The following is a 17,489-nucleotide window of genomic DNA, read 5'->3' as shown; positions in this document are numbered from 1 at the left end:
TCGGTATAATACGCTTCGCAGAAAAATGTCCTACTATGGACCTAAAAACTTGCAGCAAGAGCTTCATCCGTATCAAAATTTGTGGCTGTCTTCCTTGCCTGACAATCGATTCCGCTAAATTCGAACTAAACTGTTCTTAAAGGCAAAAAACGACAGCTCAAATAATTGCCCGTTGTGCCATTACCCCATCACGCGACTCTTATCATATTGTGGGTGCGTTGCAAATACCCAGGTGGGTGTTCATGGCAAGACTAGTATGGCGTCGATGATGTGGGCTTCGCGGAGCCGATATCTGTGGAATCTGTTGTCGCCTAACGATCTGTGTGTATTCGTTGCATAAGAAGTACTATCTTCTGATCTATATCATACGGCATTATTCCGGTTACCATTTGGTAATCGTGAGCTGCTTGAGATACGAACCTTGTCCGTGCCTAACAGTACTAACTGGCCACTTACGATATGTGGGGCGTGAAAAACGTGGGGCGCACATTTTCGTTTATCCTACGAACCGTGTCGCGGTAGAGCAACCTCCCCTGAACCTCTAGTCTCATTACTGGCTAAATTCTGAATAATCAATTACAGACTTCACAATTTTCTCCATAATGATCGTGCATCGCATTATAGCACTCTTGTATCTCTACGTTCTATCTGTGTAGTAAGCAATTTTTCATTGCTGATTACAGGAGTGATCTCAAATACACTAGACAATATAAGCCATCCCTTGAAATACTGGAATTAACCATGCCGCGCAGTGGTGTATGTCCTCAGAAGTTTGGCTTTTCGTACCGACTCCTATCGGGTGTTGACGGGAGCGTCGGCTTCGTTTACCGAGTTAAGCCCGATTCTGTAGCTTCGCGCGCCGGCCTCTTCTACGGGGACATGATAGCAAAGGTTAACGATCGAATGGTAGGCACGTAAGATCGATTCTCTATTCGTAAATAACTCTGAAAAGCGAATGAAAACCTAAAGCGAAAATTTCCGCGCCGACTACATTCATGTTATCGATATGTCAGCGTATATTTTGGGCTAATTACGATGATTATTTCTTTGGGTTTTATTATATATTTGGGTTAACTGCACTCTTCGCCAGTCCCTCGGTTCTAGAATTTACTTAGACGAAAACAACCCGACAGCAATGTGCAGGACTCGGTTGTTTCCTGAAGGGTGATGGCCATCACCGGTTCACTAGTATGCTTTTAGGACTGAACGATCAGCGACCTCTAGATTTCTTTTGTACGTCTGTCGCATACACGCTATTACAGTAGAGACAAGGTAAGTGCAGTCCGGTCAATTTCTGTGCGCTAAACACTTGCAAAGACCCGTCTGTGCCCTATGAATGTTGTACGAAAGAAAGCTTTAATGATTAAAGAAGGTTAAGAGTGCAAATTCGTTATGGATTCGAAGACAAAATTTAGAATTAACTATTGAATATAGGGACCATGGTATTGCTGAACGTGATAGATAGTTTTGTTTACCTGTCTCCGAATGGACTACCGCAGGAAGTTCGAAACTAGACCAAGTCACTTGATTCCGAAACGCAATTAGCAACAATACATCAGCTCAGTTTCTCAGACCGGTTGACTGATCCACATAGTTTTAACTTACTTGTCATTTGTGAAAATCAGCCGCAGTGTAATAGAAGCAAATGGGTTCATTTCTCATTCTGGGCAGCGCCCATCTGGTAGTTTACTTTTAACAAACCAACCCCCAGGAAAAACCAATAACCGATTTCGGTGCGAATAGCCTTCTAACTGGGCGTACTAGATTCATACAGAGTAGATGCGCATATACCCACACGTGTATGCATGTGTGTGCAAGCGATAGTTAGGTAGCAGCCTTGGGTTGTTTGCCTGGTTGATAATTTCGTATGTGTACGTGACTCGACCTGCCTGGTGCGGCCAAATAATCATACCCAACAAAGAACGCCTAAAACTATCACACAGTCTAAACTGTTCATCTCAAAACCTATGCATATGGAATAAGAGTCTACTCTGTCTAAAAGACATACATACCAATGCTTAGCCCGCTGTTTATCATTTGGCTTGGTTTTTGGCTAGAGGGGGAGTCATAAATCGTCAAACGCTAGATACCCACGAGATATGAAAGAATTTGCGAAATAAAGCGCTTTTTTTGTCGTAGACGCGATCAGCAGCGGCGATTATTACTGATGGTCGTAAATATAAAAGGGACATGGTCATTGATAGTAGCTGATAAACGCAATTGCGTCAATATCTTGTTCGTTTTCGTTCCTTTGGTCTTCGTTGTTGCTGAGCTATTTAGCTGGCTGAGCCCAGACAGATACTGCCTATTTTCTAAACATTACCCCTAAAGGCCATCCCTAGCACCGACGACTGGAAATACGGGACTCGATGCCATGAAATACAACGCAGCATCGCAAGTCTGTATGCACGAAGCTTATGATCGTAATAAATATGAAGGTATAAACGTTATAGACGAAAAAAGGCATGACACGACGTGATCGTGATGGCCATGATAATCATATAGTAATTCTGTCACTCGGCCAATTATATTCATAGTATTTTATGGTATAGGAAATGATTGAGGGTCGACAGAGTTTTAATTTGAATTAGAAGAGACGATATGGCGGGTAAAAAACACGGCAAAGCTGGCGCTGATAAGTAGTCAATAAATAAATACGCCTCGCAAATGATTTTGACGATAATCCCATATGAAAGATGAAACGAACCTATATCTGTTTGGTGGGCCAATGTATCAATTACAAGCAATTTGACAAGGTTAAGAAGCTAAATATTCAAAAATATAGAAAGTATGATTTATCAGTTGACTTTTATTATGAATAGATTCAGTTCTTGTCATCGAAGCCCGTACGCGTATTTCTTGCACCGATCTTCTAGGCCACGAAACCCGTCATGAAAAATGACCAGTTAATTGTTAAAGAAAATTTAAATGTTCATACGGTCAAGGATCAGCTGAATACAACTGTGCCAATTTATTTCAGGTAGTTCCTAAGGACAACCCAAGGATTCGTGAAATTATCCATTCTTCTTCCTACGTTTCACTGGCTGTCTACGCCCATAATCCTTTCCGGCTGGCCCAGCTTCACAGAGATGTATGCTTTCTTCACACTTAGCTTAACTTCACACTTAACTTCCTTAGCTAAATGATTTGTAGTCGTGTAGAACGTGATTTGTAGTCATTACTAATGTGACGCATGTGAATCAATGACTGACTCTATATCCGGAGAAAAGTCGATGCGTCTTTAAGGTCGACAATTAATACCAACTGTTTTTCGGTGCTTTGTTTCTTGCCCGCAATATTGCTCGAAATTGGAAGCCCTATAAAGGAGATCCCAGTTTTTTCAAGATTGTAAATTTATGACTATGGTATATTTGATTTTATACTTCAACTTGCCAGAGCGTTCCTAGCAATAGAGTAGAGTAAGAAGTTTCTTTTTCGGATTAATAGGAAACTTGTAGAAACAAGTGCTTGATTAATGAAACGCTGCAACCAGCAATGGAAAAGGTACATGAGCGTGGAAGAGCATGGGTATACTGCTATTTTTTTGTAGGATATGAAAGCGTGAAGGGCATGTATAGCCCTAACATCCCTATGATAAACAGTCGGCAAGTTATCTATCGGCTTATTTTAGTGAGGAGCTAGTACAATGCTACTGGTCCCTAGTTAATACCTACTATCATATGCTGTTCAATTGCGAGCGTTTAAGCTGTTGGCTCGGAATTGTGTCACTGAATAATACCGAAAAGTATGTTGAATATTCTATCCGTGATAGAAGAGCACCAAACTGAATCGACTACTGTGGTTGTCGTAATCTCGAATCCCATTGGATCATGCTTTTTATTATAAATCACGAGGTCATAGGTTTTACTTTTGGATATCTTGTCTAGCTTCAAAAGTGAATTTAAGAATGACTACAGTGAATTTAGGATTTCCTTAAGAAATGGGTTAATATTCGGAACATCCATCCCCGTCGATTAAGCTATAATAGGTCAAATGAGATTTTTGTTTTCAAAGGCCAACGGTAATCAGATGCTCCGTTGCCAGAGGCCAAATACCGGGAAAAAGAAGCCAGTATAACCCATCTCTCTTGGTTACGCTCCTCGATAGAATTACAACTTATCCATGTGATATTTTCGTGCAGGTTATTGTTATTATCGTCAATAGATCATAACTTACCCGGTGCTTATTTGCAACATTTAGATATTTTTTGGTAATAACGGATATTCACCTGCTCTATAAATGAATGAAAACATGTCAAATGCGTGCGTTCAATGCTAATAAAACAGCTCAATAGGGAGTTTTTGCAAAGGAATCACATGGTAGAAATGCATGATTTTTGAGCATATTATTAGGAAATGTCGAACGCTATTTTTAGCTGTCTGTTGGTGCTAATTAGTTATATACCTCTTTGGAGGTAGTTCGTTAACAACCTACAATTGCTTATTTCGACGAATTTCCACAAATTCGTCCATTAAATGTATGGACTAGAGACGTTAAGTAAGGGCGTCTGGCCAGTTTCCAGTTTTTTCAACCAAACCCCAAGTAAAATGTGGGGTACCTGTCTTCCACTGCGAACTGTGATCTAACAACGATAACCTTCGGATGTCTAGATGATGCAATATTCTTACCGTGTTGATAGAATTATTGGTGTGTGTATGCTAGCAATTTTGTACCGCCAGAAGGTACTTTATTAGCATATCCATTGATCGTATGTGTCTTACTTTTATGTTTGTTATATGTGTTTATGAACGTGCCCTCGTTACCAACAACACTGTGTTATAAGGCTGAAGCCTGTCTCTTCATTAAGGGAGTTCGCAGCGCGCTACAAATCACCTTTACAAATCATATAATAAACTCTACGTCCGATGGAAGCACCTGGTTTGAAAGAGGGCAAAATGTTCAGTATATGCGAATTACGTATTAAATTTAGTATTGATTAAATTAACATTCATGGTTTTAGTCATATCGTCGGTCTGATCCACTCAGCTAGTGAAAGAAATAGAAAAAAAAAGTCGTATTTTGATACTGTAGTCTATACTAATCTATAGCAAATAGTAAGTTTTTTTGCTTTCGATGCAAGTGGTCCCCCATCCTTCATGTCGTACAACGGGTGGATATTTCTACCTTCATTAACATCCTTCTGAGACAGGCTGCGTCGTGATTAATGATCTCGCAGAATGTGCGGTCATGTCGAAATCGAAATAAAAATGTAGTAGTGATATATTACTTTTACTATAGAATATAGTTTCGCACAGCAACGTGTCTCGCAGCGACTTTGTTGTTATAATAACGATTGTTTTTTTCCGTCGCTTATACATATAATCAGTATAAAGATACGGATGACTGCTTTCGCAGAGCTCCCTAAATAAGCACCTAAACTACTGTGACTGTGTATGATTCAAGTACAAAATGTACATTTAGGCCAAACTTTCCCAAACTTCGCTCGTTGGATTAATAGAGGCCACAACTTTTTACAGGCGCTTTTTTGCCTTTTATAGCTATTATATAGCTTATGTCGCCATGCGAATAAACCTATGTTGAGCTGATTTCTCTGCGCTGATAATCCAATAGAGTAGTGATAATCACTTATTAGAATCATATTGGTAGAACTAATAGACCTAAACAGATACGATAGTAATTGCAATGGCTACCAATATAATCATTGTTTTATAGTGAATGCCAAGATCGCACAGGAGCACCATTTTTAACCCGGGGCCGCGACGTGGCTTCCAATGTATCTGTTTTATGCTGATAATCGCGCTCGGTATACCAAACACATCTGAATAAATCTATTCCATGATAAGATTTCTAACAGTAAATTCTGCATTGTTTATGAAGTTCAAAACATATAAAAAATATATATATAATTTTTTGCCAATTTGTATCTCTGTACGTGTGTGTTGTGTTGGTAAATACTCATTCTAATTTACTTCTATATATATATTTATACTATTGCTAGTAAGTCAATACTTTCTATCATGAATTCGCAATATCGCGGCATTAGATAGATCATGTAATGTAATGAAAAAATGACGACATCCCTGACGAATCATCAAACGGATCATGTTGAAAGTAAATGTATCACAGTACCTATTGTCGTCTGTCCGTATTGATCCGTATCGCGCAATATAGTTCTGTATGGCGCTCGTATTGCTCATCTCGCTCTGAGGTGCGGCCGATTTACAAATTTAAGCTGCTTGTCAAATAGTGCCAATGACGATGTTCTCGATGTTTTCAGCATCAAACTGCTTGATTTGCAACGGAGCCAATACACAATTCTTTGTATACGATCAAAAAACAACTTAGCATGAGAAATTGGGTATCGATGCAGTTCAGTAATTGCTAACTGTGGGGTCGACATCGACCCCACATGGGAGAAGACGCGGAAGTATGTCCGATTCGGGGCCCCTAATGTACTGATTCTATAAGATATAGTACCCGTAAAGGCTGTTAGGGAGTCGATAACTATAATAGATAATCGATGGCTTACAACTTGCTCGCCTAACGTATGGTTACAAAGCGACGAGTCTCATCGCAGCCATGTGCATAGCGTCTTCTGTAAATACGGTGAATCATTGATGGTAAAAAGGATCGTATCTTTTGTATAATTGTGAATTTGAATATGATAAATTGTTCAGGCGTTATAAATTCCATTACGTTGGTGCTTCTCAGTTTCAAAATTGTGGCCATCCGAGACTCGATTAGTTTTTAAAATGAACTTGGAAGTTTCTTCTTTTTGGGATTAGCGGTATTTACGTATAGTATTTGGGCGCATGTCACACTTCCCTGCAGCCTGAAGTAGTCTACAGACGAATCCATAACCTGTACCTCACATTAGAATACTGATAATATTATGCATAATAATGAACATGCAGAATAACGGTGTCTCACTGTTGCTAATATGGAGGCCGTTTTCTGTTTGCTTCTCGGCTCATCCATGTACGTATAAACGTCAGAAGCGTATTTCATATAGTTCGCAGGGCTGCATATATGTAGAGATAAGCAGACTTAAATACCATAACGATGTCCAGCAAAACTGTTCATTCAGACTATGCCCCATCGGACGGACTGGTCTGAAAGGCTTCCAAATTTTGCGCGACATGGATACACTTGTTCCAGCATAAAGTTAGCAGTAACGGTAAAAAGGCATTGTATGATCGCTATATTGGAAGAGTGGTCTGTGACCATACGTTTTCATTAATGGTCGCAGGTGATCATAGACAAATGAGCATTTTATTACACGGATATGAAGCTCCGTTCCAGCATATCCTATAAAACTATCTACTAGTAGACATCCAAATTTTCACTTAGTACTAATTACCAACCTTTAAGCAGAGTTTCATTTACTAATTACCAACCTATAAGTAGCGTTTCATTTACTAATTACCAACCTATAAGTAGCGTTTCATTTACTAATTACCAACCTAAAAGTAGCGTTTCATTTACTAATTACCAACCTAAAGTAGCGTTTCATTTACTAATTACCAACCTATAAGTAGCGTTTCATTTACTAATTACCAACCTAAAGTAGCGTTTCATTTACTAATTACCAACCTATAAGTAGCGTTTCATTTATAACGGGAGTAAATACAGCGCTTATATTGTAAACATCATATTTCGTTGCATTTGATCAATAATAAGGGAAGGAAAAGTGGGACACCATATTTCATAATAATCATTTGAAGCGTTCAAACCTCAAAATAGTAATATTTGTATAGAATTACTACCCGAGTATTTTCCGTTTATATTAGACATCAGTTTGTTATGATAACGACTAAAATAGAGCGTTGTTTCAACAATTAATTTTAAAGATGAAACAATAAGCAAACCTGAGGCAATAGGTTCACAACACTATGTACATGCAGAATATTATATAAGGCCAGTAGTGTGGCGAGCAGGAACGATATAGCCTAAATACGGCACCTATATATTCATGACTTGCACGTCAAAGAATGTCGTCCCTTATTTCAATGCTCGAAGCAGATACTTAAAAACAGGACGTTCTTGTTATCCTATAAGTGATTATATACGATAATATGCATATAAACGGATCTCATATCACATTATTTGTCTCTATTATAGATCGCCCACGTTCTTAAGATGGATAGAAACGACGCGAAAGATTTACGCCTCATGTGTTTTAGGGACAAGTGTCGTTTAAGAGCGGGCTTCTCCCTAAAAACCTTTATCAGTGCTGCCGATGGCGGAACATACTCGGCACACATATTTCACCGGTCAGTACTTTTCATCTTATTGTGATCATAGCAATTTTGTAATGAAGTGATCATTTGAGTTCGTAGACTGCTGTACACCTCGTATAAGACTGCATAGATTCCTATAACGCTGTCAATTTTTGATTAGGCCATGACCAATGTGTGCTGGCCACACAGAGGTAAGGGCGAGCATTCAGTTGTCTAATCAGGACTGGAAAAATTCGGGTATAAATCGGCTCACAAGCATGAATAATAATACGCATTTCCTAAAATGAAGATCCATTTGTAATGAGCATACAAGTAGTCAGATGCATGGACACGGTCTCGACGCACTAAGCGAAATATGTGCCAAAACCAACCCAGCTAATATGACATAGAAACAAATATGAGATTAATCTCGGAATACGTCTTCTAAATTTCAGGATCCTGAAATTTGTCTCTTGACTATATCTACGATACTATAAAGAAAAGCCCAGAAAAAAAGCCCAGAAAAAAGATCAGGAATGACAAACTCTCCTAACTTCAGCTCTGAACTAATGATTAGTTAATCGTCCCATACCTTATTTTTTTTTTTCACTAGGAATATTAGAATGTCAGGTCTATTCATGATAAATCTACTTGTATTATAAATGGCGTCAACATTTGCCGCGTTTAAAACCGATGGCCGCTCTAGACTTGACAAATCCTGCAGGGTGGCAAAGCGAACAGCCGCTCACCTTCAAGAATGCCTTAACACAAAGTTTCACTTGATACAAAGTCTAAAATGAGTGACTTCATGATGAAACCAGTTTTTTTTGGCAAGCGCTCTTGCACTGGCGTTATGGTGGCATCTGCATAACGATTTCATAATGATCCCTGTCTATTTGTCCTATATTATTCCTACATTTATGTTAATCGTTTATTGCTTGTTTCTAACGGTTGTAACACCGTTTCGACGGTTATTGAATTTGGCCTTCTCATGTTATCGACGATTAACGGAATTGTTCTAATTACTAACAATGCTTATTGTTGCTCTAAATGGACGGGCCAAAAAAGTGCCTAAGGTCTTATTTCCTGCCTATAATTTGTTGAGCGAACCTTTGCCATTAGTGGTAATGGATGATCATTGTGAGAGGCGCCAAATCCGATATATAATCAGTTCTAGTTTACTATCAGCACCAACTGACGGATCACGACAAGGAAAATTTGTCTCGGCAGAATGCAGATTTCAGTTGGAAAAGTATATGAGAAATATACATATATCTCTGCTGGATGCTGACAACAACGCATATCAAGGCACTATGTAAACAAACACGGGATCCTTCGTCCCTTTCTGTTAGTCGCAAGTTTGTACCTACATATATACAGCATGTCCATAGGTTGAATGATTTTACCGAAGCGCGCCGGAAGAATCCAGTGAAACCGAGAAGAATTGCTTTGCTTTTTAGGGTTACAGAGATTACACGGCCTATCTAACGCTTAACCAAAAACTAACACATCCTGCTTCGGTGACCACTATTGCAGCACCTGATCGTGATCGCTATTACAAAAGAATCTTCTGTGGCAGTTTCCTGCTCTGCTTTCATAATCATCTTAAACGCAATGGTAGATATGTTTCAACTAGCTGGTATAGACAACTTCACGACTTTCTAGTCCAATTGCGACGAGATCCCCACAAATAAGATTTTCCCAACCGTTTCTCCCCCCTACCACACCCCTATATTTCAAAACAATACGTAATCCACATTGACAGCAAAATAACCACACTAAAATGTACTGCATTGGCTTATCGACTGCGTCTAATAAAAGACGAAATATTTTTTTCCCTCGATTTTAAAAAATACGACTGGAATAAAACATAACTAATAAGAATATCAATCACTGCTACTATGGGAAATAATGATTTGAAATCAATCAGCCTAACAGACTTATGGATAGCTAACAACCAAATACCTTCACAACATCCAGTAACATTATGTATTGCTTATAATTTTTACCGACTTGCGATAAAATAGATGTCACCTTTAAACTTCGAGATGTTACTACGGAGCGTGTAAACACTGTGTGAGCAACGCCCCGGTCGTACAAAAGAAATGGATACCGTGGATTCTTTTCCAATAGCGAAGTTCTGAATATAATAGCTAGATGCAAATGGCTAGAACGAGTAGTAAAAACTATGCAACCGGAACTATTTAGCAAACTGTAATAGCCAATTGCTATATAGGCAACGCATGTCACCAAAGATTTCATACATCTGTATCTGTTGGCCTGTGGTTGTGATTCCTGGAGATGAGGCGAGATAGGCCTCGACTATGAAATCCGGGAATAGTTTCTGTAGCGGAAATCAGTAGACATTCTTCTGAGTGGCGTATCACCAGATTTAAGCAAACCGACCAAGGACTGAGCGATCATCAAGCAACTTGAGCTCCTACGTTATGTGCCGCTTTCTTCATGCTGTCTGTCCAGTCACCCTATCTGTCGCTTCGCCATGATTTTAAGGCTGTTGAATTAAACTGGAAAAACTAATTTTGAAAACCTGAACTACGACGGATGCGAAGAGTTTTACGTTGTCTTCTGCGATCCCCCAGGCCAAACAGGCCTGCTTGCTTACAATTCAATCTACAACTTGAAGTTAATAGCCACTAGTCGTTGTTGGAAGCGAATTTTTCCGCGATTCAGTATTTCTTTCGGCGTCAAACCATGTACCTTTGCTTACCATTACTAATACTCATCAATATAAGACGAGAAGAAGCTGTATGAAACAATCAGTTTCATTTGTTTGTTTGTCTTCCCATTTGCATGCCTTACTGACAGCCAAGCATACTTAACGTGTTTCATGGTTGTTTTTCTTGTGAAAGCTAAAGATACAATACGTTGTTTCTGCTTCATCAAACCTGCTCATTCGCTTCGTTTCTGTATAAAATATTTTTGTAAAAAACGTAGTAAGCGCCAATGTGACTTTCAAACTCTATGTAATATCTATTTAATAATGAAGTGTAATTTTGCTATCGTGGCGGAACTGGCAACAAGGATCGTTCTATCCTTGACAGGATGTCATTGTGACAGTTGAATCCTCGAAAGAAGTTTTTCTATGGGTAACGCACGTACATATAACTAAATGCACACAGGTGAACAAAACAATGTTCGAAAAGAAGTCTTGCCATCCTGTATTGTAAGACTGAAACCTCTTGTCGAGAGCGTGACATTTCCAGCGGCGACTTTCTTACCAATAGTACCCATCTATGTCATATTGTATTCAATGTACGCTGATTAATACGAATGCTCTCTTTTTCAGTATCTATGAGCGGGTCCAGTTACTCTCAAGTCCATTGCCAGTAGTCAGCCGCTTTTGTGCTCAACGCCTTTCGGATAGTTTAACAGGTTAACAACAACAGCAGTAATAGAAGCAGCGTCTGTCGTCGGTACTGATTAGAAAGAATCCGAGCCGCTATCCCTAGTATCGATAAAAATGACACTTGCTAGTCTTGAGGTCACGTATCTGAAGAGTTGTTAAACGATAGAAGAACTTTTATATGTAGACGGTTGTCGAAAAAGTTCGAAAACAAGTGACACTCAGCCGACGTCGTTAACCACACTGCATTTTCGGTGTAAAGCTGCTGCTGCTGCTGCCACCACCGTAGCAGTAGCTTCAGTTCCAAATCGTATTCGTTCATTTTTTTGTTTCCATGAACACAAGAGCGCGCGAAATTGAAAATCCCTTCAATCAGATATTCAGGCCAGGGACCCAAACTGAGTTTATTTGATTGTTCTACCGTTGCTATCTGCATCAAATCCATATAAAAGCAAAAAAATATTAAGTGTCACGCACTGCAGTTCCGTAATGTGGTGACTATTTCCATCCTGTGCAGGCTTTCCTGTCACAGTAACAACTTACCGCAAGGTGGCGCTTTTTTGAGTTCAACGGAGGGCTTCTTTTTTTTTTTTTTTTTTTTTCGGGGGTTGAGGGCAAATGCATTATGCAGACCGGGCATAGGCATGACAAATCTACTCCTATAACGGAGGGCTGGCTGTCTGTGGCCGACCGAGGCCTGTTTTTCGTTCCCACACCTAGAGTCTTAACTGACTGAATCATAATGTTTAAATCAGCATTTGTTGCATTTGCGTTTATCTTCGGAATTATCGGGATCCGATTGATCTGTAGAATTTGTTTTCCTTTCCTTACATACATTTGTCGCCGACTTCGCTAAAATGACGACATGACCTTTCTTTAATCACACAGTTTTCTATCACAAGTTCTATCAATACGGAAACGGTCAAATCGGTAATCGATTATGCTGTAAGCTACGTTTGTACTTACAAATGGGATATAATAGTGTTATGTAATATTTCTGCACTCCTATGACTGTGTGAATAGAGTTATGACAGAGAGTATTAAGAAGATCAGTACAAATTTTGGAGGCTATTTAGCTTGTTCATGTTTATACAAATGCTTATAAATGTAAAGAAGTTTAGTAGAAGTTCTACACAGACACTACAGGAAACAGTAGTAATAATAATAAAATGACGCGACGAATGGAGGTAACAAATCGCGGTTGGGGCGAAGCGCTGCTATCGAACTGAACCAACCATTTACGAGAACGGATTAGTGTAAACGATACGTTTGTTTTTAGCGCTTTTGTAACGCAACATTATTACGATTACTGCAATGTGTGTTCCGAGCGGAAAACATCAGCTACGGCTACAGTGTGAGAAACATTGTAATCGTAGTACGCCTAGGGTTTCGCTAAAACGAACAAATGTCTCAATATATATATAGCTTCAGCACGGGTAGCGTAACGATACGTATTGTACTTTTGAGGGGTACAGTTCAAATCGACATTTGTACGGAATTAACAGGCAATATTTCCTTACCATGATCCTATATACTTATTTCCTTAAGTTTCCTGCAATAATTTTACATAATGACATATGAATTGTTTTCCTAAATCATTACATCGGCGGCTTTCAGCGTTCATCCTAAACTTATGAAGGGCGAGATGGATAATCGGCTCTATGCAGGTGACCTTCTCCTATGCGTCAACGGGATACCGACCACAGGAATGAAATCACAAAAAGAGGTCGGTAATTTTTCTTTGTCTTAGATTGCTTAAGTTGATCGTCTGTGACGGAATGTTGTCAGTGTAAAGAAAGTAATCTGTCATCTTGTCATTCTAATGGCTGTATCCAACGATGCGATATTTAAATATATATATTTATAATTAATTATAAGATAATTAATCAATTGATTTGTTTGTGGTTTGTGATGGATTTCTTAGGCTGTCGAAGAACGACACCTTTGTGCACCATTGTCGATGTAAATAAGTAAATGGGCGCGGACGACAAACGCCAGTACCATAATAATAATTAGTAGTAGAATTAATATTTTTTTATTAAGATTACTTAGAATAGAAAACACAATCTTAGTAATCGGAGATAGCTTCGCAAGCGATAGGGAACCATTTGTTGTGCTGTAGTATTAAGTTAATTTTAGTAAATCATTACTAAAATCACACTAAATTTTAGTAATAATTAGAACTTATTAACGATTGAATGGCTGAGTGCAGCTTGAACTGAATGTTCTTATTAACTTCATACATACTCAAGAATACACATACATATTCAAGGTTATCGAATTCGGCAATGTGCAATACAAGACGTGGGCATCTTTGCCCGACACACGGCAATAGACACATACTTGGCTACATTCCGTGGGCAACAACAAACACGATACACAAAGCTATCAAAACTTCATTGACTGCTCGCCGTGTCGATTTTATGGTCAGACATCGGATCTCCTGCTAGTACTGCCCTTCATACCATATAACGTTATGTTGTATCAGAATGGTCCGAAGGCATTTCCCACAGTCGGTCCATACTACTTATGCCCCCATCTTTGCTTGTCCATTTGAACGTCTGCTAATGTCCCGAGCTTTACACTTCCTGCCAATTGAACGCCGAACAACACGCAAAAACCTGCTAACGACACTTATGGTTGCATTGTTATACCTGGTTGTTGATATCGTCCTGTGTATATATATATATATATATATATATATATATATGCAGAATTTTGTAAGAAAAGCGTCAGCAACTGGCGTAACCGAGAGGGAGCTCTATTAACTGTGTATTATTTGGCGTCTCTGTCGCCCGTGGGATGATTGTCCCTGACAGATTATTTCCTGAAGTTATGAGCGATGATTGTCAGCAATGACGTACGATTCTGATAGACAAATATGCGCTTATATCACATGAATTCAATTTTAATTCGTTCAAGCTGCAACACTATGGCTCTGTTTCAGTCAAGGCGTAGTTACAGTAGCATAAGTTGTTAGATCAGGCCTATATATATATCAGGCTATTCAGCAGGCTGTGGGATACTGGACGTTTGAGTAAGTTTTATGCTATAAACTACAGGCGAACGAGCCGTTCGCGACCGCCAGTTGATGTTTCAGACAGTAAACGTAGTTGCGTAGGCTGACTCTTGGACGCTGCGCGATGCTCGCTGCTGACGATGATGGCGTTGAAAACGATAAGCGTTAGGTTGATGCCTCTGATTCTTAGAGTCAGAGACATTAAATTAACGTTTATCACTTTTGTTGTCTGATGTTGCGCTCCCTGTCGATTCCCTGTCGATGATATTCGGTTCGACGGAGGCTATACAGCACGTTACGAGCTATATTAGGTGTGCTATAACATTCTGAGATATTAAGGCAAGCGGGTCAAACGGAGTACCGATTGAATCTAAATATGTAGTAGGAACTGCTGGAATTAGCGCGAAGCGAAAACAATCATGACGTACAATGTACCACATTTGAGTACTTGACTTTTCTACATTTTTGCCCCCGCGTCAAAAGACAAGCATCCGTATTGTTTGTTCACGTGGTTAAAGCGAGCCTCAAAATAGATGATGCGTAGGTGGCACTATAGGGCAAAGATTTATCATCTACCGTCGATCACAATTTCCTTTGCTTCGAGTCTGTATCGAATCAGTTTGCCCTAAGATACACTCGAACTACACTGCACAGTATGAAAATAGAGGATAGATAGAAAATTACTTGGTCAGCTGAATGTGCGAAACAGTTTTTGGGTATCTAATAGATCAGATATATTTAATTACATCTCACATATTATTGTTTTCCGATAATTAAATTTCACTTCGGTTCTTCTGAAGGCAGACTGACTGCGCATCGTAGTCCCAACTTACGTTGACATGTAATAATTGCTTCGTGTTCACAGGTTGCGGACATCGTGAAGCTTCATCGAAGGAGAGAGTTAATTTTAAGCATTTTGCCCTGCTCACCTCTCCGAGTGCCTAATTGAGGTTTCAGATCAACTTCAAATTCTACAGGAAGTGATTAGCCGTTTCATTCTACCGTTTCAGTCTACGATGAAGTGAAGCCAACTACCATGTGTGCGTGCGTGAGGCTGCTAAGTATTCTACGACTGCCATATACTAATTTCGAAGTAAATGTATTGAAATGGAAGCAAATGTGAATAAATCACGTCGGACGTGCTTCTCGTATTGATTTTTTTTAACGTGATTGTAGTAATAATGCAAAGGCTGCAACATGTAGACGGTTGTCACGAGCGGAACTTTGGAGAATGGAAATTTTTATTCAAACGTCTGTTATGACATTGTGTTTGTGCTTCTTTGATTTCGAATACAGCTTAGAACGGCTTCACGTCAACAACAACGTGGATACTACGCGGAGAAGAGCGCCTTGATAACGAACTAAAAATTTTAGGCTGTAAAATGTTCGTTGTATGTATACCTGACTATGGTGACAACCAGCTATGACTAAATATATAACGCTTTACATAAACGACATAAAAATATGTGCTTTAATTTCTAAGCACGTAATATTCTTAGGTTTCACGTAGTATTCTTAGGCTTAGACATGTGAGTGTGATCCTAAACCAAAATGAACAGCGTGTGCTTATGGGCAGCGAATGCGTGATAAGTATTTAAAGCCCCTTTCTTCATTTACACAAATTGTATAGTTGCGCCGTTAGCCGGACTCGAGACAGGGACCCTTGATGCTCTTTTTTAACGACAGCAACGGCCACCGATCCAGCCAACCCCTACAGCTCTTGTAACATGCCAATTAACAAGCATCTGTATTTCTGCTTAACTCAATCTGATTAAGTCTGTCTAGTGCCCGTCTGAACATTGAAAAATCAAATCACGCAATGTATAATATTTATCTTCCTCTACCAGCTCGATCCTGCATAATCAGTGGCTCCAATTGGTAACAGTTAGCTGAGTAAACAAGAAGACATTCGTTAGCGAAGCTGAAAACAACTTGAATAGAAGCCAGTCGACGGTGCGTCCGGGTGGTATGTCACCTGCGGGACGTCCTTGATAAATGCTCCGTATCCGCGCGATTTTTTATGACTTGCGTTCCCGCTAATCGATGAAATGGATGCTTCTTTTCTGGATATTTCCCTATGAGCTTCTACGAAGAGCAACAAAGATACTATAAAGATAATACAGTTTAGTTTAAACAAATACAGGCATGGATACTACGCAAATAGTAATTGCTTGCTATACAATAGCTGAACACCGTGTTCATTTTGAGCAGCGGGTCTGAACGAAGCCTACGTTAGCGTAGAAATTTCTAAGACGTTAATATGTGGCCGGAGGAAGGCGTGTGGGCCGGATGTTGATGAACGTCCCTGTGGAAAACTTCGAAGTAACACAACAATGAAGGACTCAAATTGCGCGAGTTTTTCTGGTCGGCAGAACATGACGGGGGATGGGGCGCCTGCGCACAGAATAGATATCGCCATCGGGCCTGACCACAGTAACTGAATGTTTGTTTCGCCGCTCGCTATTTCAACGCGGTCCGTTTGCGCTAATAGTTATGGAAGCCGTTTTTGAAACTGGTGATGGCACAGAAACTCGTGAGAAAAACGATAATGTGTCAAGACGAGCAGCCAACAAGGCTAAGTTGGGCAAAAAACCAATACCGCTGACGATCCATTGGAGTGCTTATGACGGACGTGAGAGGACGATCTGATAAACCATTTTTCTTCTGCGGACGTTCAGTCCTTCAGACGGTAGAATATACGTGTGATTCACTTATTTAATGACACGAATGAGGCATACCACACTCTGTCCTGGCCGTTTTTTAAGCAGGAGTTAATCGATTGCACATCGAGCATTGTGTAACGTGTATGTTATTTGCCACCGTAAATGCGCTATACAGCGAAAGACCCTGTGAAGGAGAAAAGATGCCTACCTCGTTAGAATCACGTTATAAAGTTTTTCACGAAGTAAACACCGTTTGAAACCCG

The 17,489-nt window shown here is 39.6% G+C and overlaps 2 protein-coding genes across 5 annotated transcripts in view; both read left to right on the top strand.

Annotated features, from left to right (window-relative positions):
* Window positions 1-3,091, top strand: part of LOC111251638 (uncharacterized) — a 15,610-nt gene extending 12,519 nt beyond the window's left edge. For 3 of the 4 annotated variants that reach the window (XM_086991238.1, XM_086991235.1, XM_086991240.1), the window contains one exon: window positions 2,981-3,091. The gene's annotated coding sequence lies outside the window, so the exon portion shown is untranslated. The remainder of the gene's footprint in view (window positions 1-2,980) is intronic. The other variant, XR_015329243.1, reaches the window with a different exon arrangement.
* LOC147755513 (uncharacterized) overlaps window positions 1-17,489 on the top strand; it is an 18,120-nt gene extending 631 nt beyond the window's left edge. Inside the window, exons 2-6 of the mRNA XM_086991243.1 lie at window positions 684-906; window positions 2,985-3,091; window positions 13,162-13,270; window positions 15,429-15,603; window positions 15,860-17,489. Coding sequence (XP_086847369.1) covers window positions 684-906; window positions 2,985-3,091; window positions 13,162-13,270; window positions 15,429-15,512 — 523 coding nt within the window. The 3' untranslated portion in view covers window positions 15,513-15,603; window positions 15,860-17,489. The remainder of the gene's footprint in view (window positions 1-683; window positions 907-2,984; window positions 3,092-13,161; window positions 13,271-15,428; window positions 15,604-15,859) is intronic.

Source organism: Varroa destructor, unplaced genomic scaffold (genome assembly GCF_002443255.2).
Source record: "Varroa destructor unplaced genomic scaffold, Vdes_3.0 BEIS01000005.1, whole genome shotgun sequence".
Taxonomy (NCBI): Eukaryota; Metazoa; Arthropoda; class Arachnida; order Mesostigmata; family Varroidae; genus Varroa; species Varroa destructor.
The sequence above is the reverse complement of the archived record's forward strand: the minus strand, read 5'-3'. Positions and strand labels throughout refer to the sequence as shown.